Source organism: Crinia signifera, chromosome 2, assembly GCF_055691185.1.
Source record: "Crinia signifera chromosome 2, ASM5569118v1, whole genome shotgun sequence".
In the NCBI taxonomy this organism is placed as follows: Eukaryota; Metazoa; Chordata; class Amphibia; order Anura; family Myobatrachidae; genus Crinia; species Crinia signifera.
The window spans coordinates 342,170,523-342,194,521 of NC_139218.1; the positions used below are offsets into that span (position 1 = coordinate 342,170,523).

Sequence of the window (23,999 nt, forward strand, 5' to 3'; positions counted from 1 at the left end):
ACATCATATCCAAGTGCCAGGATCGCTGTGCTGGGTGCAAGCCCAGCATCAAGGTAAGCAGCTGGACTGCCCCCAGCCTCTGCGGTGAATGGATGCCGCACACAGGCATCCATTCACCTCCTCCTGTGCGCCCCCTTCCTAACCTCCATACTGACCGCAGCATGCTGCGGTCCGGAGGTTGGGCTTCCCCATTGCTGTAAACGGGAGCTCAATCGGATGACCCGTTTACACTGCCCCCACCCGGGTCTTCCGTGTGTTCCACCCAGGTCAGGATCAGGGTAGGATTTGCAGGGAAATGGGCCCGGCTTTTTTTTCAGCTACCCCATTTTAAACAGATGCTGATCCGATTCACCCTGGGTTTTTGTAAGAGGCATTACACATCATTAGTTCTTTGTCTCAATAGTCCATCAATGTACAGTGCTGAGTAATATGCTGAGAGGCTTCATAATTGAAGCAAAGTAATGCAACACTATGGTAACAGCCACGGTTTTACCAGAGAAGATATTTTAGGACAAGCGGCTCTGCACATGAGAATACTGAACACATGGATACCGGCCCTCTGTTACTTACTTTAGTGTTGTAAGTTAAACTTGGTGGCTCTATAACCCCATTAGATGACAGCATACATTAGTGTACTTTATACATGTGGTCTTATGTGTGGCAGCAACAAGTGGAATGTTTCTTAAATGTGTCCCCCACATAGCACATTCTAGTTAAACACATTGATGGCAGATAAGAACCTCTTGGCCCCTCTAATCTGCTCATTCTCCAATAGCTTCAATCCTATTTGTTCTTTAGGTGTTTGTACGGAGATCTTTATAGGTGCGTACACATGGGGGGGATTTTGTGTAATATCGCTGGAAATATGGTCGCAGAGCGACCATATTGCCCGCGATGGGAGCGTGCACCGGCGATATATCTCCGGGTGCGCGCTCCTGATTTTACCCCAGTAGTGATCGCTGGTCGCAGGAACATGCGCCTGTGACCAGCTGATTTCCACTGCCGGGCAGTTTCTTTTGCATCAGCGACCATCTCTGGCGATATATCCCCCCCGTGTGTACAGGGCTTAAACCTTATCCCATGCATGTTTAAATGGCTCTTCTGTTTTATTGGGCATGCAACTGGGTGATTTAAGCCCCATCTCTAAGTGATCTGACTTGATTGCATATAAATGAAGCACAACTGTGCTTAACACGAACCTCCCGTCACCCCGTGTGTACTGAGCATTAGCCTCTACCACCACTGAGGGGACACTATTTCACTTTTCCACTACCTTTTCTGTGAAAAAAAAATGTCCTCAGATTTCACCTGAACCTCCCTCCCTCTCTTCAGTGTCAGTGCATGTCCTCATGTTCTAATACTTCTCTTCCTTTGAAGAATGTTTCCCTCCTGGACCTTGTTAAAAACCTTAATATTAAAGTTTCTATCATGTCCTCCCATTCCCTTCTCTGCACTAGTTCTGTTTAATATATTCAGCCAGGTGATTTACAGAGCATCCCTAGGTTCTGAGAACATACACAGTTTTTCTGAGCAATGTTTTCACATTTTCTTTTCATAAATAATGATTAAAGTCCTATCATATGCACCAAGTATTAAAATGATAACACTATCAGAAAATCCATTAGCGAACTCCCCATATCCCCTAAGCCTAGAAGGAAGGAAGGAAAAAAAAAAGACCAGGATTAATTTGAACGCTTTTATAGAATACAAAACAAGAACAAAAAAATAAAAATAAATTAACCCCTTGGCTGAAGAAGCAGAACTGTCACAGTCTGTAACGCGTCTCTGCGCTGGTGTCTGTTGTTGTGAAGGGGTTTACTGCACAGGGTAACAGGCAATGTGTAGAGACACTGAGGAGCCCTCTCCGTGGACTGCATTAAGCCTTGGATGTGCCAGCTTGAGCCACTGTCATCTTCTGGATTTTTATACTCATCATTTCTATAACAGCTGCAGAGATAAATATACAGATAGATAAGCAATGAGTGAGTGAGAGATTACCAGATGGTTTGCACAACAACCCCAGGTCCAGTTCATGTCTAAAAAGGTCTATTTAGGTTGAGAGTCCCAGGTTCAGGACCTTACTCACTAGCAGGGTTTTTCCTGGGACTTGCAACCTGGGTAGGTGATTTGTCTTAAGTCTGAAAGGTTAGACCTGGGTCTTGTTGACTTGTGTAAAGCCTAAATGAACTGATTGACCAGGGACAGTAGTGCTTCGTAATTCCAAGTGCCCACTGACTGCTGAAAGACCCAGGAATAACCCAGGTAGTCACCCAAGTGTGAGAGGGGTAACCCTGTCTTCAACCCATGCTCTGTGACCCAGGTTCCAGCCAGGTAATTATTTTTGAAAGTGGTATCAGTGATATTTTGTTACCACCACCAAAGGTCAATATTCACCAATTCCTCTTTCAGATTGCAAAATGCAGGGTCGCACAGGGACCTGGAAACGGTTCAGTCCTGAAGCGACCCTGCATTTTGCTCTCTCTGGCCCCCCTTCAGCAACCCGCCAATATTGCTGGTTCGCTGACATCATGCAGGAGCCGAGGCTGCTTCAAGCGCTGTCTCCTTCATCAGTGTGAACAGGACCCGATTAACCCCTTCTCACTGCACAGCAACCAGGTTGCTGCTAAGAACCCTGCTTTTTTACCGGTTTGTAATGCCAGTTTGCTGGTCCCGGTAAACCCTTTCAGATTGCACCTATTACTGGGTCGAACTGGCAACAAACCGGCATGAACCCGGTAATTAGGTGCGATCTGAAAAGGGTATATATATTTTTTTTTTAAAGGAGTTGACCTGAAACAAAGTATATATGGTATTTACTATGGAAAAAAGCATATCATACAGTGTATCTCATGGAAGAGATATTCAGGTGTAGAAGATCAGATGTGTCCCTTATTTACTACATTTTATCTGGAAATTTCAACAACAAAAAAACAGTAAACACTGAATGAAGCCTACAGCGCTTGCAGTATTAATTTCCATGGGGTCTATTTCCATCCATTTATGCAGGTATCAGAATCCAATGCTATGTATGGTGTATATAATTCCAAGCTGTGTCAGGTGATTCCATAAGGGTCTAGCATAAAGGGAGACAGATACACAAAGTAGACAGCGCTGTAGGACTATAACTTTTCAAAATGATAAAATATTTAATAAAATATTATATACAATATCCAAATAACACCGACCGGTGAGACAAAAAATAGAAATACAATAAAATCACCTATTAGTGACACATCATAAATATCAGCTATCAGACGAGGAACATACAGAAAATACCACTATCTCATAGCCTAAATTATTATTTCCAGAAGATCATGAATAATAATATATTCGGCATCCACTCAAGCAAGCTTGGTTAGTAAGCAGTAAAAGGGAGGCACCAGCAGACGGGGGCCCGCTCCAGGTAGACAAGGAACAGAGCCATAAAACGGATTACAAGTCTAATGGTGCATGGAGGAAGTATACAATTTATGCATTTCTAGTAATCATTGCCATAACTTACTGCTCCGTTTTGCATGGGAAGCTGCCTAACTAATGTCAGCTCTTTAACAGTCTAATCCTAATACATGTGTCAAGCATCTTCAGCGGCAAAATCCTAAATTAGGAACTGCTCTTGTTTGAATGAATGGAACTTCAACCTGCTGCTTATTGAGCTTTAAAATGAACCCATTGTTATACTGGACCTGCTTACTAACCAAGCTTGCTTGAGTGGATGCCGAATATATTATTATTCATGATCTTCTGGAAATAATAATTTAGGCTATGAGATAGTGGTATTTGCTGTATGTTCCTCGTCTGATAGCTGATATTTATGATGTGTCACTAATAGGTGATTTTATTGTATTTCTATTTCTGACTCACCGGCCGGTGTTATTTGGATATTGTATATAATATTTTATTATTAAATATTTTATAATTTTGAAAAGTTATAGTCCTACAGCGCTGTCTACTTTGTGTATCTGTCTCTCTTTTTTCTAATAAGGGTTGAGTATCCCTAAAGCCCCGTACACACGGGCGAGCTATATTGCTGACCAGAGATGGTCGCTGATTAAAAAGAAACTGCCGGGGGGAGCCGCAGAGGTAATTAGCTGGTCGCAGGAGCATGTTCCTGCGACCAGCTATCACTACAGGGGTAAAAACGGGAGCGCGCACCCAGCGATATATCGCCGGTGCACACTCCCATCACGGGCAATATGGTCGCTTAGCGACCATATTGCCCGTGATATTATACAAAATCGCTCCCGTGTGTACGCACCATTAGAGACAGCAGCTTGAACTATATCTTGGTTTGCTGTGCTTAGTTTATCTATTTTCTAGCATAAAGGGCCTAATTCAGACCAGATTGCATAACAAATTTGTTCTCAAAACCATGTGCACTGCAGATGGGGAAGATGTAACATCTGCAAAGAGTTAGATTTGGGTGTTATTTGTTTCTGTGTAGGGTAAACACTGGCTGCTTTATTTTTACACTGCAATTTAGATTTCAACCCACACAACCCCCCAAAGCTAACTATCTCTGTACATGTTACGTCTGCCCCACCTGCAGTGCAGCATGGTTTAGCCTACTTTGGTCTGAATTAGACCCAAAGTTTCCCAACCTCGGTCATCAAGGTACACTAACAGTTCTTGTTTTTGTTATATCCATGTTTGAGTACAGAGGGTTGAATGAAAACAACTGAACAACAGACAGAGGTGTCCTCTTAAATCGTATCTGCGGGAGGTAGCATACCACAGCACTATTGCCGCCAGCCACAGCTTACTCAATTATAGTGCATGGAAGTATGGTGCATGTCTTCCCGCTACCCTGTTAAAGAACATCCATCAGCTCTCCCTAGGGTGCCGGACGGCTCCCCGACAGTCGGGATTCCGACAGTCATTCCTCCGACATCAGAATCCCGACTGCTCCCTCGTGGGGGTCCACGACCCCCATAGAGGGAGAATAAAATTGCAGCGTGGCGAGCGCAGCGAGCCCGCAAGGGGCTTCATTGTGCTCCCCCGCTGTACAGTCGGGATTCCGACGTCTGACTAATAACTGCGTGCAAACTCAGCGAGAAGTCCGGTTGCCGAGCGTTTGCTCCTAGCCTTAAGAGCAGGGGGTGGGGAGGGGCTTTGCGGCCTGATCAGGGTCATTACCATATGTGCACATCCTGCGTTTCATGGGCGTTACCACAAAAACGCAGGGCGTGCGTATGGAAATGCAGTTGAGATGTGCGTGCGGGAAGTGGACAGCTGACTTAACCGGATGTCAGCTGCCCACCCATATCCCTGATTTTCTTCGCTCATATGTACGAGTGGTCTAGACCACTCGTGCATGGATGAGCGTTTTTGACACCATTTGATGGTCGGCGAATGGATGGGGGGAGTTCCCACAGGCATGCGAATGGATGTTCACATAAAACATTGGCGTGCGAATGGGCGGCGTGGGCGATCCATTCACTAGACAGGGTTTAGTACATTCGCTTCGGTGCGTGCATGCGTCCGAGCGAATCCATCTGAATAAGGGCCATTATTCCCAGGGTTGCACCAAGAAAGATCAGATATGCATACTTTCTATGTAGGATCTGTAAATTATTTGACCTTTAAACCCTTTGACCCTTAAAGCGATGAATAATGGCTGCATCCTAAACGCAAAGTGTTCAGTGTGCAGCTATATGACTGAGCAGCACCAGCCTTGGGCAGGAAAGGCCTGATGAAGAACAATCATGTACCGGGTACCAGCCTACTTCTTCGTAATGGTGGGAGGAGAGGAAAAAAAAAATCTTGACTAGTTTTAGAGGGTTTTATCACACCTTGAAGACAGAGAGAATGCAAACAAAGAACTTTGCCTGATGATTCTACAGCTCTGTACACACGGTGCAACCCGGCACTTTTGCTCAGTGACGTGCTTAAGCATGATCGCTCAGCACACATCATGGGTGTCCCGCCATGCTTTGTGCTGACATTTTAATAGGCAAGGCCCCACGATCTAGGGAAAGCCAGTGCAAAAATTGTCTTTCCCTGAGGGTGATAGCAATGCGCGGCACCACACATCACCATCACTGCAGGGCATACACATGGAGCAATCCGTGCTCCTTTCTGACGCAATCTAGTCAGATTGCTTCAAAAAGGGGTTCAAATCGCCCCGTGTGTAGTTTTTCTGCCCTTTTCTGCCAGGTTGAAAGGGACAGGCAGAAATAAATCGCTCCTTAGATGGGTCAACTAGTAGTCACTTGTTGTAGGTTGCTATATTAGAGCAGCGCTGTATAGGAACTGTAGGCTGCCTCCAGAATGATCAAGGACTGAAGGACTGCATGGATAGAGACCTATAAGCCAGGACATGACACTCCCTACAATATTAGCGATGGTGTCACCTTGTTTCATCGCATGCTTTTCCTGTAGGGCCGGCTGGATCTTCTCCATTTGTTTTGTAAGGAAATCAATCTTTCTCTTAAAGAAATCTTTGGCACCAGCAGCAGTCTGAACAGGGAGTAGTGTATCCACATGAAAGAAACACAAAACAATTGACAATATGACAATTGACAATATGAAAAATACAACAGAAAATAGCTGGCAAAAGAATCAAGATGCTCAGCAGCCACAAATAAGTGTAACCAGCAAAGTCTACAGGAGAACTATAAATCCCAGCATAAAGCTTTCAGCTGGAGAACTGCAGGCCAGACAAGTACATAGAGACAGACATAGGTACAGTTCCCAAAGAAATGCTTCCACAACATTATAGCGGGAACATTTTCTCCCATTATATACTGTAACATCCCTCAATCAGCAGTTTAGGGGGGAAAAACAAATCAATAAAAACACTCACCTTCTCCACGTAATATCCAGTACCCACATCTATTAGCACATTGGACACATCACTTAGTGTTCCAGGCACATACATCTACAGCAAGGACAAGTTAAGGAAAGTACTCAAGCTGAGCGGCCCTAAAAATTACAATCCATTCCCTCATCCCACTATTTACTGAGAGGCTGCACCTTGATAGCCAGTTTACCTCCCCACCCCACCGGTCTCTGTGAGCAGACATACATCACCACAGAGCAAGTGCAGCACAATAGGTTAAAATGTTGAGCTATATATAATCAGATTACCAGCATTTCCAATTAAACCAGAAGACAGAATTTCCTTCCACCTCAGGTTAACCAAAATTATACAGTCAAAAGGATACAGAGCTTGTTAGAGGAACAAGTAGTTGTTTCCCTGTCAGATAAAACAGAAGAAAAAAAGATATATTTGTATTGTAAGAGGATATGAATCACGTTCAGCATACCAAAGGATATACGGCTTACTTACCTTCATTACTTTTATTTAACACGTTTAGACATTCCTTGGCCTCAACATACTTGGTCTGCACCACTTTCAGCTGAGCTATAGACGTGGACAGGAACTCTACTTCCTATAATATAAAGTGAGAAAAGTATTAAACACTATATAGCAAGAAGGTGCATACAGGGGGCTTTACATCGCCATTGTGATGTTCCGTTCTTCTACCAGACCATGGGCGAGGCCAGCAAAACTCATCATCCCTATGAGACTGCAACAGAACATATCTGAATGATAGAAATAAACCAGGGGTAGCCAACTCCAGTCCTCGAGAGCTACCAACAGTTCACGGTTTCCAGCTCACCCCGCAGGTACACAGGTGCACTCATTACTGACATTTTAAAAGATCCACAGGTGGAGATATTTACTTCACTTGTGTTTCTGTGAGGAGACGTTGAAAATGTTAACTGTTGGTAGCTCTCGAGGACTGGAGTTGGCTACCCCTGAAATAAACCTAGCAAAACAGCTGCACATATGAGTGTGTACATGTGGTAGGGCAGTGGTTCTCAAGCTGGGTGCCGTTGGCACCAAGGGGTGCCTCGGGACACTTGCAGGGATGCCCTGTGTTGGTAGCCCAGGACCAATTCAAATTATTTGTCAATTTAATTGGCAAAACCACTATTTGCAACTTGCAATCCTAAAACATATGGACAAACAGAAGCAAATGGGTATCGGTCATATGGGCGACAATAATTAGGGCAACATTCAAAAGGTCGACCACTATTGGTCGACAGTCAAAAGGTTCACACATGGAAAATGATGATGTAAAAAAAGGGTCGCCGTTAAAACATTCATTGAAAAAATTGGTCGCCATGAAAAAAAAATTGTCAACATGAAGTGAGTTTTTGTGTTTTCATGTCGACATGAGTCAACATGGACACAACATAAGTGTACTGCTACAACTTGGCACACTATTATAGCCTCGCTCGATGCCCACTTGGCATACAGTATGAAAACCACCTTAAAAAAATAGAAGGTGAAAAACTCATGCCGACCTTTTTTGTGTGTGTCGACTTTTCGACTGTTGACCTATTGATCGCATTCCAAAGCAAATCATGTCTCTCACCACATTACGCCCTTTACACACTAGACAAAAAGTACAAGATGTTGCTCAGAAGGGCCCTTTTGAGCGATATCTTTTACCATCTCATCTAGTGTGTGTCCACTGTCCCTCCCTCCACACCAATAAGTATGTATTCACTTGCCAATACCAGCACCCCGCCCCCAATATCGGCGGGGATCATATAAAGTGTGGGGCATCACTATTATTTAATAGAACTGTGGGTAGGCAACTTGTGGTACTCCAGCTGATGCAGTACTACACCCCCCAGCATGTCCTTCACAGTTTTGTTAATAAAGCTTGCTAGTTGTGACAACGCATGCTGGGATGTCTAGTTACACATGTGACTGTTTTGTTCAAGAGAGAACAGGAGAAGAAAGGAAAACTCTGTTTGGGGGCACCCTTATGTCCCAAAATATATTGAGAGTGCTATTACTAATTTTTACTACATAACTTTTATTATCATTTCATTAAAATTTTTTGACCACCTCTTGCTATGTGTTACACACTGCGAAAATATTCTTAATTCATCATATGTTTAGAAGGTGTAAATAAATGTATAGAGAAGGAATTATGAAAATTGAAAAATGACCATCATATATCCATCCACTTGTTACCCATAAATTTGGGTCAGTTATGTGGTTAAATCATCGGTCATTAGTTATCACATTCCGTCTCAATACACATGAGTTTTGTTAGTATCTTCCCAAATCGAGAATGTGTATTGAGACGGAATGTGATAACTAATGACCGATGATTTAACCACATAACTGACCCAAATTTATGGGTAACAAGTGGATGGATATATGATGGTCATTTTTCAATTTTCATAATTCCTTCTCTATACATTTATTTACACCTTCTAAACATATGATGAATTAAGAATATTTTCGCAGTGTGCAACACATAGCAAGAGGTGGTCAAAATTTTTTAATGAAATGATAATAAAAGTTATGTATTAAAAATTAGTCATAGCACTCTCAATATATTTTGGGACATAAGGGTGCCCCCAAACAGAGTTTTCCTTTCTTCTCCTGTTCTCTCTTGAACAAAACAGTCATATATGACCAACTTTAAAACTCGGGGTGCACCACTGACAGTCACATTTAACCCAAAGAATATATCTAAGGGCGTGGTGACTAATTGGAGAAATTACTCCGAATGTCAGTAGTCCCATCATATTTAAAATATTAAGACAGTAGAGATCACAATAATTAATCAACATATAGTGCTCGATAAGACTGGTGCGATCCCCATCCCAATTCCCCCTTTTTTCCCCCCCTTGCATGTCTAGTTACACAGCAGCTGGATTATCGGAGGTTACGTACCCATAATATATTAGTGCTAGATAAATAAGTTAGAGGTTTCCTTGTTTTATAAGCAACTTCTTTACTTTTTCTCTCTGGGAGGTTTGTTACATCTCCCTCATGTCTGCAAAGCACATAGCGAATTTGCTACGGGTGTGGTAACAGAATCAACTTTATTGGCCAGGTGTGCTTGCGCACACTAGGATTTTTTTGTGGACATTCAGTGTGACCCACAGATGCGCCATCACTTCCGGGCCAGGCCGGACTCCATGGCCACTGGGACTTCCTCTCCCTGCTGCCGTCTCTCCGGCCGCCGCTACTCCACTTGCTACACCTCATTTAACTTCAGTGAGAAATGCTATTAAAAAGCGTACAGCCCTACTTTGCCCAGTCCTGGAGGTTTGGTTGAGGATCATCCAAGGGGGTGCCGAATGAAGCTCTGACAGGGGGGATCCCGACTCACAGGAGCTATTCTCCCTTGATGGGGTTCACGACCCCCATAGAGGGAGAATAGAACCTGTGGCAAGTGTAGCGAGCCACCGAGTCCGCAAGGGGTTCTTTGCACTCATCCCCCTGTTGGAGCACCGGCAGTCGGGATTCCAACGTCAGGATACTGACCATCGGGATCCCCTATGTCGGACTGCCATACCACACCCCATCCAAGGTATGCTCCACAGGCATACATACTGCATCAGATGCTGCGTGAGCAAGACAATGCCATGATGGGGAGCTGATGTGAAGGAGAAGCGGTGCACAAGCTTCCATAAAATTATATAGCCAGTGCTGCATAACATTGTATAACCTACAGTATACCCTATCACATGGGTGATGCTAGTAATACCTGTGATCATCAGCTTTGCTGTTGTACATGTCTAGGTCTAGGAGTGTGATAGGGAGTATACGGTGGGGAGTTGACACAACACACAAGGAGGGTGCACAGCGTGTAAATAGTGGGGAGAATTGGGGCGTCCCTCTAATTGTATATCAGGGACCAGAGACTCATATGTCTCATCCAACATGAGTACAGCAGCAGCAGCCGGCGCCCCTTACAAGCTGCTGGTATGTGTTCTGGTCATGAGTGAGTAGGGCATAGGCGCAGATGAGGGAGGGAACTAGAGATGGCAGCATCGCACCAGCCAGTGACACATACGGGGCACTAAATAGCACACCGCCCGGCCTGAACTATGGCTGCGCTCTACCTGATCCAGCTGACTTTTCAGCCCCTCCAGCTGCTGCAGGGACAGGTCGGTGATGTTCACGGTCTGCGCCATCTTTGGGGAGGAGGAAGAGACAGACAGAAAGCCCTGCCCTCAAAGCCTGTGCCTGACTGCCGTTACTCCAAGTCTCGCGGGATCGTCCCCTCTATACTCCCGGCACTGGCAGATTGCACTCTATGGTAACAAGAAGTTATTTGGATTGGCTCATGATCTTTCCTGCTTCGACCGTCAATATTCCATAAATCCATCTGTTGCCAGCATCATACCTCCAAATATGACCCTCTCTAAGAGGGACACAATGCTCTGTTCCTGGACTTTCCTCTTAATGTGGTGATACACTTTTCTTATCAATTAATCTGTTCAAAACAGGTGATGGCAATCATACATTAAGAGAGAAATCCAGAAACAGAGCATTGTGTCCCTCCTGGAATGGTTCAGGTGGGAGGTATGTAGGGGTATGGGTAAAATCCGGAATCGGATAAGACACCGGAATGCCGGACTGGACATCAAACTCTGCATTCCGGAGCTTGTAGTATCCGGTCCGGGGGTGTCCTGTCCGGGGGTGCTCCATCTGATGGGGCTGCTCTCGCACCTGTCACCTGGGAGAGGAGAGGGGGGAGAATACAGCCTCACCGCATGGTCCGGGGGTGTAATAAAAACTGGAACGTTCCAGACCACACGGGGAGGCTGTAATCACCCCTTCCCCATGTCCCTGGTGTGAGCAATCACAGGCATCCCCCCGGACAAGACACCCCCCGCATGGGACACCCCTCGGACCAGACACTATAAGCTCCGGAATGCAGAGTTTGATGTCTGGTCCGGCGTTCCGGTGTCTTATCCGGGTCCGGTTTTTACTAAGTCCCGGTATGTAGTATGGCAGCTAGAATGGAGCATCCTGAATGTGTGTGTTCTAAAGTAGAGATTATAATTATGAAAACAATTTATGTGCAAGAGCAACAAAGCTGAAGTTAGCTTCTTATTCAAAACATTCAGTTTTGCATGGGTTAATGAGTCTTGGCACCTGAAACACTTACATATGACCAGCATGCATTTTGCTTGGCCCAACACTGGTTTTGGCATGAAACATGCAGGCAAAGTGGGCACAGACATAATTTTCAATTTCAATCCTGGGGGCAGGGCTTGATGATGTCATGCTCAAGTCCCATCCCCCAAGGTGTTCCTGAAAGTCTCCACTCTGGGCTTTCCCCGGAGAGGAAATTAGAAAGATAGTCAATCCTGATCTTCTCTCTCCCCCCTGCTTGCAGCGCTGAGTGAGCCAGAAATGACTTGGCGCTGCGAAGGCCGGGAGGAGGTAGGCTACGCAATAAGTCAGCAGCCCGCCCTCCCTCCCATCAGCCAGGTAAAGCATGTGTTTTCAGGGGCACTTCCAAAAACCGCAAGCAGCACACCACCCCAAGGGCAGACTGCTTGCTTATGCATGGTCATTCCATAATTGCTCAGCCTGCAAATTCACAGCGCGGCCCAAGGGTCTTTATGACACCCATGGTCAGGCTACACCAGTGCACACAATCAGAATTGAAAAAATAACTTTATGGCAAATTGTGTAATCTTCTGTACAAGGGATTCTTGGAGGAGTCTGCATCTGGTAGATTGTCCTCTTGAATAGTCAGCACTCTGATGAACCCATTACTTTAAAACTTTCCCACTACTCCAGATCAGGGTTAATTGCTTGCAAAGACCAAAACTGCCACAAATTTGTGAACTGTTCCACCGGTACTTGTTTCTTAGTACGGCCACAATCGCCGGCATCGTGTACCTTAAAGTTAAGGTACACGATGCCCACGATGGACCCGATTTCCTTTGAAATCAGGTCCATTTTGCCGGCTAAGGGAAAATCGTGGGCATCACGTCGGTCGCAGCCATTAACATTGCCCCCAACGCGATGCCCCCGATTTTGCCATAGGCTTCAATGTTAAAATATTTTTTAACATTGAAATCGGGAGCATCGCATCGGTCTTGTGCCATTATAATGGCACAAGATGAGATGGACTTGATTAAGTCCATCTCACATAGGAAACAATGTGAAATGGGCCAATATGACCCATTTCACATTGTATATGGCCCCGTCGTCACCCCACGATTGACGCGAACCCGAAGCGTGGCGAGCGGCGGCGGTGCCCGTCCTCCGACCTTTTCATTCCCCTACTATCCACGTCGGCGTGGAGTTGAAAAAATAAAGTGTGGCGAGCGCAGCGTATACCTGTAAAGTAATACGCGTGCGCTCGCCACACTTTATATTCTCAACTCCACGCCGACGTGGATAGTAGGGGAATGAAAAGGTCGGAGGACGCGCACCGCTGCGCTCGCCACGCTTCGGGTTCGCATCAACCGTGGGGTGGCGTTGAGGGTGTCAAATTGGGGGTGTAGGGAATATTTTACATTGAATCCCAGGGACCCTATTCACATTTGATTCAATTAAAAAATCACGTCGGTCGCATGCGATGCGACCAACGCAATTTTTCCGACACGACCACCCCGATGGAAATCGGTGTGGCCGTGCTAGGTAACAAGTACCGTTCCACCTACTAATAGTCTGGTTTGACCCAAAGATCAAGCTTTCATGCATCATAAAGGACGGAAAGGTCATTATCAAAAAGCTGTAAAATCCTTTTAAGGTAAGTCCACAGAACAGTGATATTAGCCAAGAAATAAACAGACACAAGAGGGTGGCCAAATTTCTATTTCTATGGGAAACATATATAGGACACTTTGCCGCTACCTGTGAGAAAGCAGCTTCATAGTAGTCTTGGAAACACTATCTGGTATCTTACCAGACTAGCTATTAATGACCCCCCAATTAATTTGAATGACTAGTGGGTGGGTACCGAGTGGTGTTACCCAGGCTCCGGGACAGAAATCATGTGTATAACAATGGAACTCTGATTTTGAAATAATACAAACGGGAAACTCCATTTATTGTATCATTTGAGATCATATCTGATTACAATATGCAAATGTTCAGTTATTATGATTGTTGTAATTTTAATGTAAAATTGTACATATACATAACACTAATGTAACTAACTATACAATGAATGCCATGTTATGTTTACCTTCAGGTGTACAACTGTTATTTAATGCCTCAAAACAATAAAGGGCTTACCTGGTCCAGCAACCCAGCATTACTAACCATTAAAAAAGAAGGGTTCTTACCGGTTTGTTGCCAGGTTGCTGTGCAGTGTGAATGGGTTAACCGTGTCCAACAACCCAGTTCACACTGATTGAGTAGGCAGTGCATGGAGTAGCGCCAGCTCCAAGCACTGCCTCCTCCACTGCCCCTGAATGACATCAGCGAACCGAAAATATTGCCGGGCCGCTGAAAGGATCTGAACAGAGCAAAATCTAGGGTCGCACCGGGACAACCTTTTCAAAGTCCCGGCATCAGTTTCAGTTTGCGATGAAATAGCAGTATAACACTGATAAATGCCAGTAACTGTAGATTAGGCAACACACCTACTGAAGTTTTACACCAGCTAGTAGGAGTTCTTCTGTATCTCATATGTGAGGTTTACAGAGAACACTATATTTTGGGGGCTCCTCAACCCTTTCTCCGTTGCCATGAACACTTCTAAAAAACATGCTGTCTTGAATTATAGGACTTAAGCAGCCCATACACGCTGCGATGCCGGGCTGTCCGTTCTGTGCTTTGAGGTGCGCGCTCCCGCGGCACCTCATCGCACAGTACAAAAAGTATGTGCTTGCACATACTTTTTGTGCTTAGGTTTCATCAAATTGCATCGCATTGCATGCACAACGGATGCACATGCAATGCAATCCGTGCTATTGAAGCCCACAACGCACGCCCGCATCGGGACATGTATGGGCTGCTTTAATATGGAATCTGTTAGGTTTATGTTGCTGCTGGATGAGGATTAGAGACAGATTTTGAGCAATGTAGCAAAATTAAGAGGAAAAGAAAACTCACATTGTCCATTTAAACGGACATTAAAAAATGTATTACATAGACTGTGTGGACAGTTGCAATTTAAGTCCCAAATGACAAATGCACAACCTGCAGCACAGTCATGCTTATCATGGCTAATTAGATCCCCCTCGAGCAAGCATATTACCAGTGACCGTGGGTAAGAAGATATCCCCCTAACACTGAACAGAAACAGTGATAAAAATAACCAAAAACAATCTTTATTATACAAGAGTATATTGTTTCAATAAACATGCTTTGTGCATTTTCCATCGCCATACCTAAAATATATATAGAATAGTCAAAACATAAAAAAAAAATAGCCCTAGTGCGATTGTGTAAAGTATTAATATACCCCCTTTCATCAACGAAGGAGCAAGAATTCAAGTTTTATAAATATATGAACTTCAACACTATACAAAATATATACTTGATCATATCAGATCATCGTTTAAAATCCCTGCCGGTAAATGACAAAAGACTAGCAGAGGTCAGTCTGTAGACGTACAAGCTTCCTACACTATGGAGAAGTGGTTAACCAATGCCAGGTCTACATTTGCTTTTCCATAGTTCACAAATATAGTTAAAAAAGAAGTAGCTTAATTATTTGGACATTTTTCAAATGTGGAGGTCTGAAAATAGCATTTAAATACTGCAGAAGCTATAAATGGGCTTCTGTACAATAAACTGAACTCCAATTACAGCAATCATTTTATCGCAGGGCCACTGGTAAACCATAGGCCACTGGAGCTGCACCAATGATGCTTTTAAGTTTCGGAGCCTGCCGAGCCTCTGACAAATATTTCAGCATAGAAGCCCCGGATCCTGCCTTCAGCCATCCCTGCAGGAATGCCACTGTGTAACGGTCAATCTCTCGGTCTGTGACGTCCCACAAGTTCCCGACCACTACAGGGCTAGAAAAAAATAAAAAAAAATAAAAAGGTAAGACTTAAATATTTTATACAATGACAGTCTAGAACCTTGATGGCTAACCTTGACACTCAAGCTGTTGTTGAACTATACATCCAGGCATGCTCTGCTTCGGTTTTGCTATTTGGCCATGCTAATTCTGATGCAGAGCATGCTGGGATGTGTAGTTCAACAACAGCTGGCGTGTCAAGGTTAGCCATCAAGGGTCTAGAATGATCATAAATATTCGGTACTTATGTAGTATCTGGGCTGTCGATTTTTTGATTGTATGCCTTACCTTAAGGCATACAATCAGATGCGATGCGATTTTGCATAGGATTCAATGTTAAGAAGGTCCTGTTCATTTCCCCACTATCCAAGTGGGCATAGAGTTGATTTTATATAGCGTGGCGAGCGCAGCGAGCCACCGAGCCCGAAGTGTGGAGAGCGAAGCAAGCCCCGCGAGGGGACGCATATTTCTTAAAAAGTATTCTGTGTCCGCTCGCCACGCTTCGGGCTCGGTGGCTCGCTACGCTCGCCACAGGTTTATATCCAACTCCATGCCCACTTGGATAGTGGGGAAAGGAAAAGGACCCCTTTTTCCCATTGAATTCTATGTTAAAATGGACTCAGACCATTTTAACATTGAATCCTATGGAAAAATCTTGACCATCGCATCGCATACGATTTGGTCGCATGCGATGCGATGCGATCCGATTTCTAAATCGGACACCCAGATACTACATAAGTACCAAATATTCTTATATGTTAACACATTTCCCTCTATTAATAACATACATAATCCCCAAACCAGACAGAAACCCTAACGTTTGCAGCTTCACCCAGTCTCCTTATTACAGGAAGGTCTGAAGCAATTTTCAATGAACCTGTAATATAAATGTTACCCTTTCCAGTCTGCCCAATGCAAACTAGCTTTAACAGCACACCCATCGTTTCCCTAATTTTTCATCTTCATAATCTTAGTATCTTAAAATAAATAGGTCCCACTGGCTGCGGATACACACAGCATTTTACTTTTTTTTTTTTTTAGCTTCCAGACTTACACTAACCCCAAACAAGATTTCAAAGCAATCTCCTGAATGGAATGAAGGGGTTATGCTTGTTCACAGCTGCAATAAAAAAACACCACAGCAGACAGCGACACCCCAGGCAGGGAAGAGGAACTGCATGAGTTTTCAAAGATGGCAGGTGATAGAGTGAACACTACATACAGGCACTTCATTGATTAGGACAAATGGATCCCTTTAGTCACCTTTAGCCCTAGATCACACATCTACTTCTGGATAAAGCACTGATTTCCTTTCTCCGAATCACAGCTCTTTTCCCACAAACTAATTCTGTACAACATTTTATTTAGTCCAACATATTGCACAGAAACACACTGCATATACTACTTTGACATGCAACATTTAAACATGAATATACCTATTCAAGATTTCAGTGACATAATAAAGACTTACCATCCAGCCATCACATATTTTAAGACTATGCCAGCACCTTCCAGATCTCCTCGCACAGCCAGGGCTGCACTGCTACACCCGAATAGCAAAACCACCGCGTTACAGTCTAGTCGCTGCAGAGTCTGAACGTCCAGGAAGTGTGCGCCTGCTCCATGCCCCACATAGCTGTAGACAGGACATATGGAAATCACAGTGACAATCTGCCTTATAGCTTACAAAGATCTGTGCTGTGCAGTTGTGCAGAGCTCTCTACACTACAACAATACTCACATATAGAGATCTTGCTTAGTCAACGCAGACTGGATCTCTTCAGCCTTTGGGGTAGATCGGATCACTCCTTTCCATCCAGGTTCACTGGAAGAAAAATACAGACCTAAGCTTTGTAGTTGTATGGAAGACTGATGTCCCCATCATTGTGCATCAGAAATAAGCCTGTAGGAGAGACACCATTGGAAACCTAAGGGAATTCAAAGGAACTAAAGCAAGTAGAAGCCGATCTTCTAGTCATTTTTTTATTTAATTGACCACCACATTTATATTTAATTGACCACCACAGACCACTACATTTGTGTGTGAAGTCCTTTTGCTAACCAATATCCGCTTCTATACTCACGGATGGGCAAAATGGTGGAGTAAGGGCGGGCTCAAAATGCAGAACCTCTCAAAAAGTTTAAACTGCCGAAGACCGAGCCCCCCTTCTCTGGAAGAAAACGGAGATTGGCGATACCTGGACTTTCAGTGAAGCAAGCCTCCAGACCAGATTATAGGAAAGACAGTAGTCTGGAGAGCCAGTACTGACTGGGATTAAACAGTGACAAGAACTGAAGTACGTGCGCCACAATCTATGGTAAATCCGCACAGTGAAATGTTTTTTTGAGCAGAGATCATGGTATTAATAATCTCATCCGAAAACCCCCTAGCATTTAGTTCAACCACCAAGCCAACAAAGGTAGAGGGGGTATGTTGGGGTGTAGACAGGGGGTAACTGACAGTCTGAGTAGATCAGCATACCATGCCCATTTTGGCCAATCTGGAGCAATACCACCCATAACTAGGAGGACTCTGTAGGAGTCTTGAATGAATGTCCTGCCTGCGTCTGCCTCTAAATTCAGCAGGCAAGAAATGTAGGCTGCTGAGAGCAAGCAGGAATTTCTCCACCTAACGCTGCGCTCACCCACGCTACGGGCTCGGTGGCTCGCTACGCTATCTGAAATCAACTCCATGCCAATGTGGATAGTGGGGGTATGAATTATCCACGTTGGCATAGAGTTTATTTTAGAAAGTTTGGCGAGCCCAGAACCCGGAAGTAGCGCGCGGCTATGCTGGCGCCGTGAAACTACACAAGTACCGAAAATTCACCATGTTGACTTTTCATGTCGATCCAAAGTTCATGTCGACCTTTTATAGGTGTCAACCTATGGCCTGTCAACCTAAAGGTGTCCATCCAATGTATGTCGACCTACATTGGGTTGACCCAAAGACCCATACCCGGATGTTGTGCGCTGATTGGCAATTGTGGTGAAGCAGTTTAAATGACTTACTTTTTAAACCAGTCCCTGAAACGCTCCTCTGTGCCTGGGAGATTGGAGTGGGGATTCAGGACATAAAATGTTTTCTTAGGATCAACTCCGTGAACAAGAGTGCTCTGAGGCTGGTGCTGAAAGACACAGAGCGAGAGAGAATGATCAATAGAAGCCAACACACACCACCAAAACCCAGCAGCCTTCATCAAATGACAACACTGCCAATTTCTAGGTTACACACAGCCACAAAAATGTGTGGTGGCAGCCAGACAGGGGAGACGACATTCTGTGTGCGGTTATAGCACTGGCAATGTGTGCGACACCAGAATGCACTGACAGTTTTCCATAGTCTAAATTAGAATGAAAAACAGTAACCGTGTACCTTTTCCAGGAGGCCATAGTTGAGCAGAAAATGCAGTGATGGGAGACGGGTAACGGATCTCACTAGCAGGCAAGGCATACTTTCCCAAGGTAACTTCTGGAGGTGCTGTTGGTAGAGGACAGAGGTTGAGAAAAGTAAGTGCAAATCCTTAAACTGGCAGCGCTTTCTGAACACAATATAAAATAAATATAATTGTACCACAATCTAAATGAGGTCATCACGCACATTTGTATGATGTCCTAATTACGGCTGTGGCACATGCGCCTCAAATCTGTAGCGCACGATGCACAGCTGAGATAGTGTATAAAAGAATGGGAACAGTGTGGGGTAGTTATACCAGGTTAGCACAGGGCATTTCATTGCACCTGGCAATTGTACAGTGTATGGGCATCTTTACGTATAGTGGCTTCTAAATCACACACATAGTTACATTTGCTGTGCTACTGTTCTCTGGTATCTGCAATTTTCTGAAGAGAGTTTACATCACCTTGTTTGGGTAAGAGATTTTAAATTTTCAAAATAGACACAGAGGTCAATATAACCCACAACAACATAAAAACAAAGCACAAATGCATGTCCACAAAAGTGGAGGTATAGCCCATACATGTACAGCATGAGCGATTCCTCGTTTTACCTATGCAATCAGCGTACATAGATTTTTCTTCAATTGGGAAGGGCACATTTTATATTAAAATAAATGTAATACAAAATTTTTTTATATATATATATATATATATATATATATATATATATATATATATATATATATATATATATATATATATATATATGTATATATATGTATATAAAAATTGCACACAGCACTAGGATTACACCAATTAAAACAGTCATACTCTGCTTTGCCCATTACATATTCTGTCATGATGACAATTACACATTATGGCACACGCTGTAATGCCTCTTACACATTATACCGCACACTAATACCCATTACACATGATGGCACAAACTGAAAGTTTTCAGCGGCATGTAAGCGTGGTGGGGGCATTGTAAGGGCGCACACGAAAAGGGCATTAAGGTTTTAAAAACGGGCAGGGTGTCCGAAAGGTTAAAAACATTTTCAATCTCCATTCGATGTATATGCAATCCCTATATAGTCAAAATCAATTGGCAAATTGTACCATGTGTACACACCATTACTTGTAATGATTTTGACACAATAATGTTCTTCACAAGGACAAGGTCTTGAAACTACAATCACTAAAATCAGAGGCCCATCCGCTGAATACAATATAAGTTCTACCAAGATAATGATCCCTTTGTGTCTTTCACAATGTCAATTACCAGTGATACACTAGGATTTCAAATCATATTTTTTGGGGGGGCGTGGCCTAGTCGGACTTAGGAGAAGAAGCATCTCTCCTTAGCTCCTTCCTAAAGCCCAATTAATCAGCCTCTAAGGGGTTCTTCCAGCACCTATTGGTGGCCCTATACATCCTACCCTGCCTGCCGCCAGCCCGGGCAGTGGGGTGAGTCTTGCTGCGGAGCCGGGGGACCCATTTTTGGGTCACTACGGGTTGCGGCCTACTCCCCCTCCGGAGCCGGGACCTCGAGTGAGGCCGCAGGCCGGAAATCGAGCTCCGGAGCGGAGGTGCCGCAAATCAGCGCGGACGGACCGGCGGGTGACTGTGATCCCTCTCACAGGTGCCGCTCCTCCTACCTCAGCGGCGCCCACTCACAGCTAAGCCCGGCGACATCACTGCACGGAGGGGAGGTTGGTAAGAGCTGCTGCTGCTGGAGCCTGTGTTCTCCCCGCTGGGCTCTGCCTGCTGCTGCGGCGGCCATCTTGATTTGTCTACCTCTACATTCCCTGCCTGGGTCCTGCTGCCGTGTCTATGCTGCTGGCTGCCCTCACCACAGAACTACACTAAGGTACCTCTTCATATTTGTGCACCAGCACCCATACAGACATCTACTCTGCAGCAGTATTTGCTGCACAGGGGTCACACCTGGACCTTCTTCTGTCCAGGGGTTTCTACCCAGGCTGCACTCAGCCTCCCAAGGACCCTCCATTAATCACTGCAGTGCTCCAGAGGCCCACATCTACTCACTGCACCTGGATCATCCCTGGGCCCAGTGAAGTGCCTGCTTCCAGTTAGGGCAATGCTTCTCCCCCCCATTGAATTATCTTTTATTCAACATACCTCCTTACTGCCAGCATTGTTATTATCTCTATATCACTGACCCAGGGATTCCTTAGGCTGGGGCGCCACCTAGGGGTGCTGGACTTTGTTGCGACTTATAACCTCCATGCTTTTCTAGAAGCTATGCCTTAGGCGGACGACTGTACACCTGGATATGTCTTTTGTGTGAACCAACACCTGTCACTTCCTCTCTACCCGCCTCTAACTATTGGATCCCGATCTTTTCCCAACTCAGCTGAGGGAGCGCTGTCGGCCTCAAGAATGCCTAGCAAACGCAGCAAGACACCCAAACCGGTGTCACAAGTGGCCTTTTTTAAGTCCCCCTCCGTGGGCTCTAAGAAACCTAGTGAGACGGAGTCACATTCACCTAAACCTCAAATCTCCTCCCGTGTGCAGCCCACCTCGTCACCGATGGATCTCTCTCCTTCAGATGCAAATGCCTTAGATGACAACCAAGCCCTCACAGTAGGCACCATGAAGCTTCTTTTATCTCAATTCAAGAAAGATGTCTCGGAGGAGTTTAAGAACACTCTACAAGAATGCCAGAAATCGATTGACGACTTGGGGGATCGTACGGACCACATGGAATCCAAAATGGGTGAATTTGCCTCTTCACATAATGACCTGATCTCTTCCCACGAAGCTTTGCAGGCCGAGGTCGCAGCCCTGCGGGATAAGCTCTCAGATCTGGAGGACAGGTCTCGTCGAAACAACATCAAACTCAGAGGGGTCCCAGAATCAATCTCCAATAGCAGCTTGAACGATTTCGCTACAGATATCTTCTGGAAACTCCTTCCAAACAACTCATCCTCAGATCTACTGATTGATCGGATCCATAGACTTCCCAAAAACAAGGGTGCCCCAACAGAAGCTCCTCGCGACGTTCTCATGAGGATCCACTTCTTCCATATAAAAGAAGCAATTCTCAAGGCAGCCAGACCATCGGAGGAATCGTCCAAAGCTCTAGGTTCCCTACAAATCTTCGGGGATCTCTCCCAAGCTACGCTGGCCAAAAGACGTTCCTTACATCCTATCACTGCTGCCCTTAGAAAAGAAAACATCCTCTACAGATGGGGCTTCCCTACCAAACTGCTGATCAATAGAGGCGGCTCCACAGTAGTGCTCTCGACTATTGAAGAAGGGAAGCACTTTCTTTCAACCTTGAACTCGACTGGATCCTCTCCAGGCCGCCCGTCTGGGAGTGGACTTCAGCTGGACTGGTCTGCTCCGGGTCCGGATCACTAGAAGTGGTATCTTATGATATGTCTCTCTCTATGGTCCACATAGGCTTGTTGTCATTAGTTACATAACTTGAATTTATCTAGTACAAGTTAGTTTTATTATTTTCTTTACATATGTTTGTTGAAAATGCCTAGCCTTAGGACAAGGTTTTGCCGCCAGATATACAGTTTGACGCTACCTCACAGTATTTAGGGTTGCAATCTGGGCGGCCTGAAGACTCTTTACTCGCCATTTATTCTAAATGTTGAAAGTGCCTACATTACAGACAGGTTAATGTTTTTTCCATATTCTTTCTCTTCCCTCTTCCCCCTATATCTTAGACTCTGATCTAATGTCCAGGTGTAGCTGTCACCCGCCTGATCATCCACTACCCCCTCACTCCTGCTCTGAGTTGCCATGGTTTGGCATCCTACCATTTCCCCTCCAGGGGGTCTCTACCCCACCCAACCCCTCTATTTTATTTCCCTTCAACTTCGCTTCTCTGTCATTTTCATCACATACCAGCCTTCTTCGTTTTTTGGTCTGACTATGTTATCTCATATTATGCACCCATTCTGTGATTATGGTTAACTTTCTCTCTATTAACGCAAAGGGCCTAAATTCACCTAATAAGAGGAGGCTAGCACTGGACTATTTCCACAGGCACAAGGCCAATATCGTAGCTATACAAGAAACTCACTTTATGGCCTCTGCCCCTCCGCTGTTTCATGATAGACACTTCCCTTGCTGTTATACAGCCAATGGCCCAGCCAAGAAGGCAGGGGTTGCAATCTTAATCTCCCAACATTGTCCTTTCTCCCTCACGTCTCAATTCTCTGACCCTGAGGGCAGATTCTTGATTTTAACGGGCCTCTTAGATAATAAGGAAGTAACTATAGTTTCTTGTTACGCCCCCAACACTAAACAACTTGCATTCTGCAGAAAACTCCTCACCAAGATCCAGCAATTAGCTAAAGGGGCCTTGTTATTGCTGGGAGACTTCAACTTAGTTCCAGACCCATTAATAGACAGTTCACGAACTCGTCTTACGCCTCGTAGTCAATCTCTCCCCCCCTCGAAGAGTATCAAGCAGCTACTCGCAGAATATGACCTGTTTGACTTATGGCGGGTTAAAAATCCATCAGTGAGGGACTACACTTTTTTTTCCACACACCCACGGTACATATTCGAGAATTGACCTTGCCCTCTCCGATAAATGGTCTATTAACTCTTTTCGTCAGGTCAAAATACTCCCTAGATCGTGGTCGGACCACTCTCCACTGTTTCTGAAGTGGGATATAGCCAATAGGACAATTGCCCCGGGACCTTGGAGGCTGGGCTCTCAAGAGTGCTTCAGGACTCTGTAGAACACTCTCAGAACTCCCCCGGGGACACCTCCATATTTACTCACTGGTGTGCCCTTAAGGCGGTGGTAAGAGGATCCGCGATTCAAATAGCGGCCAAACTTAAAAG

At 44.8% G+C, this 23,999-nt stretch overlaps 2 protein-coding genes across 5 annotated transcripts in view; both read right to left on the bottom strand.

Moving 5' to 3' along the window:
• Window positions 1-1,682: 1,682 nt before the first annotated feature.
• On the bottom strand, window positions 1,683-11,039 carry PFDN5 (prefoldin subunit 5). Its single transcript, XM_083169592.1, has 6 exons — window positions 10,885-11,039; window positions 7,289-7,391; window positions 7,164-7,195; window positions 6,803-6,877; window positions 6,351-6,456; window positions 1,683-1,947 (listed from the first exon to the last, which is right to left on the bottom strand). Exons 1-6 carry the CDS (start codon window positions 10,954-10,956, stop codon window positions 1,877-1,879), a joined length of 459 nt encoding a protein of 152 aa, XP_083025718.1. The 5' UTR covers window positions 10,957-11,039; the 3' UTR covers window positions 1,683-1,876.
• Window positions 11,040-15,044: 4,005 nt separating this feature from the next.
• ESPL1 (extra spindle pole bodies like 1, separase) overlaps window positions 15,045-23,999 on the bottom strand; it is a 52,844-nt gene continuing 43,889 nt past the window's right edge. For all 4 annotated transcript variants that reach the window (XM_083169594.1, XM_083169596.1, XM_083169593.1 and 1 more), the window contains exons 27-31: window positions 19,141-19,245; window positions 18,777-18,892; window positions 17,506-17,589; window positions 17,236-17,400; window positions 15,045-15,759 (exon numbers count right to left, since the gene is read on the bottom strand). In XM_083169594.1, coding sequence (XP_083025720.1) covers window positions 15,558-15,759; window positions 17,236-17,400; window positions 17,506-17,589; window positions 18,777-18,892; window positions 19,141-19,245 — 672 coding nt within the window. In that variant the 3' untranslated portion in view covers window positions 15,045-15,557. The remainder of the gene's footprint in view (window positions 15,760-17,235; window positions 17,401-17,505; window positions 17,590-18,776; window positions 18,893-19,140; window positions 19,246-23,999) is intronic.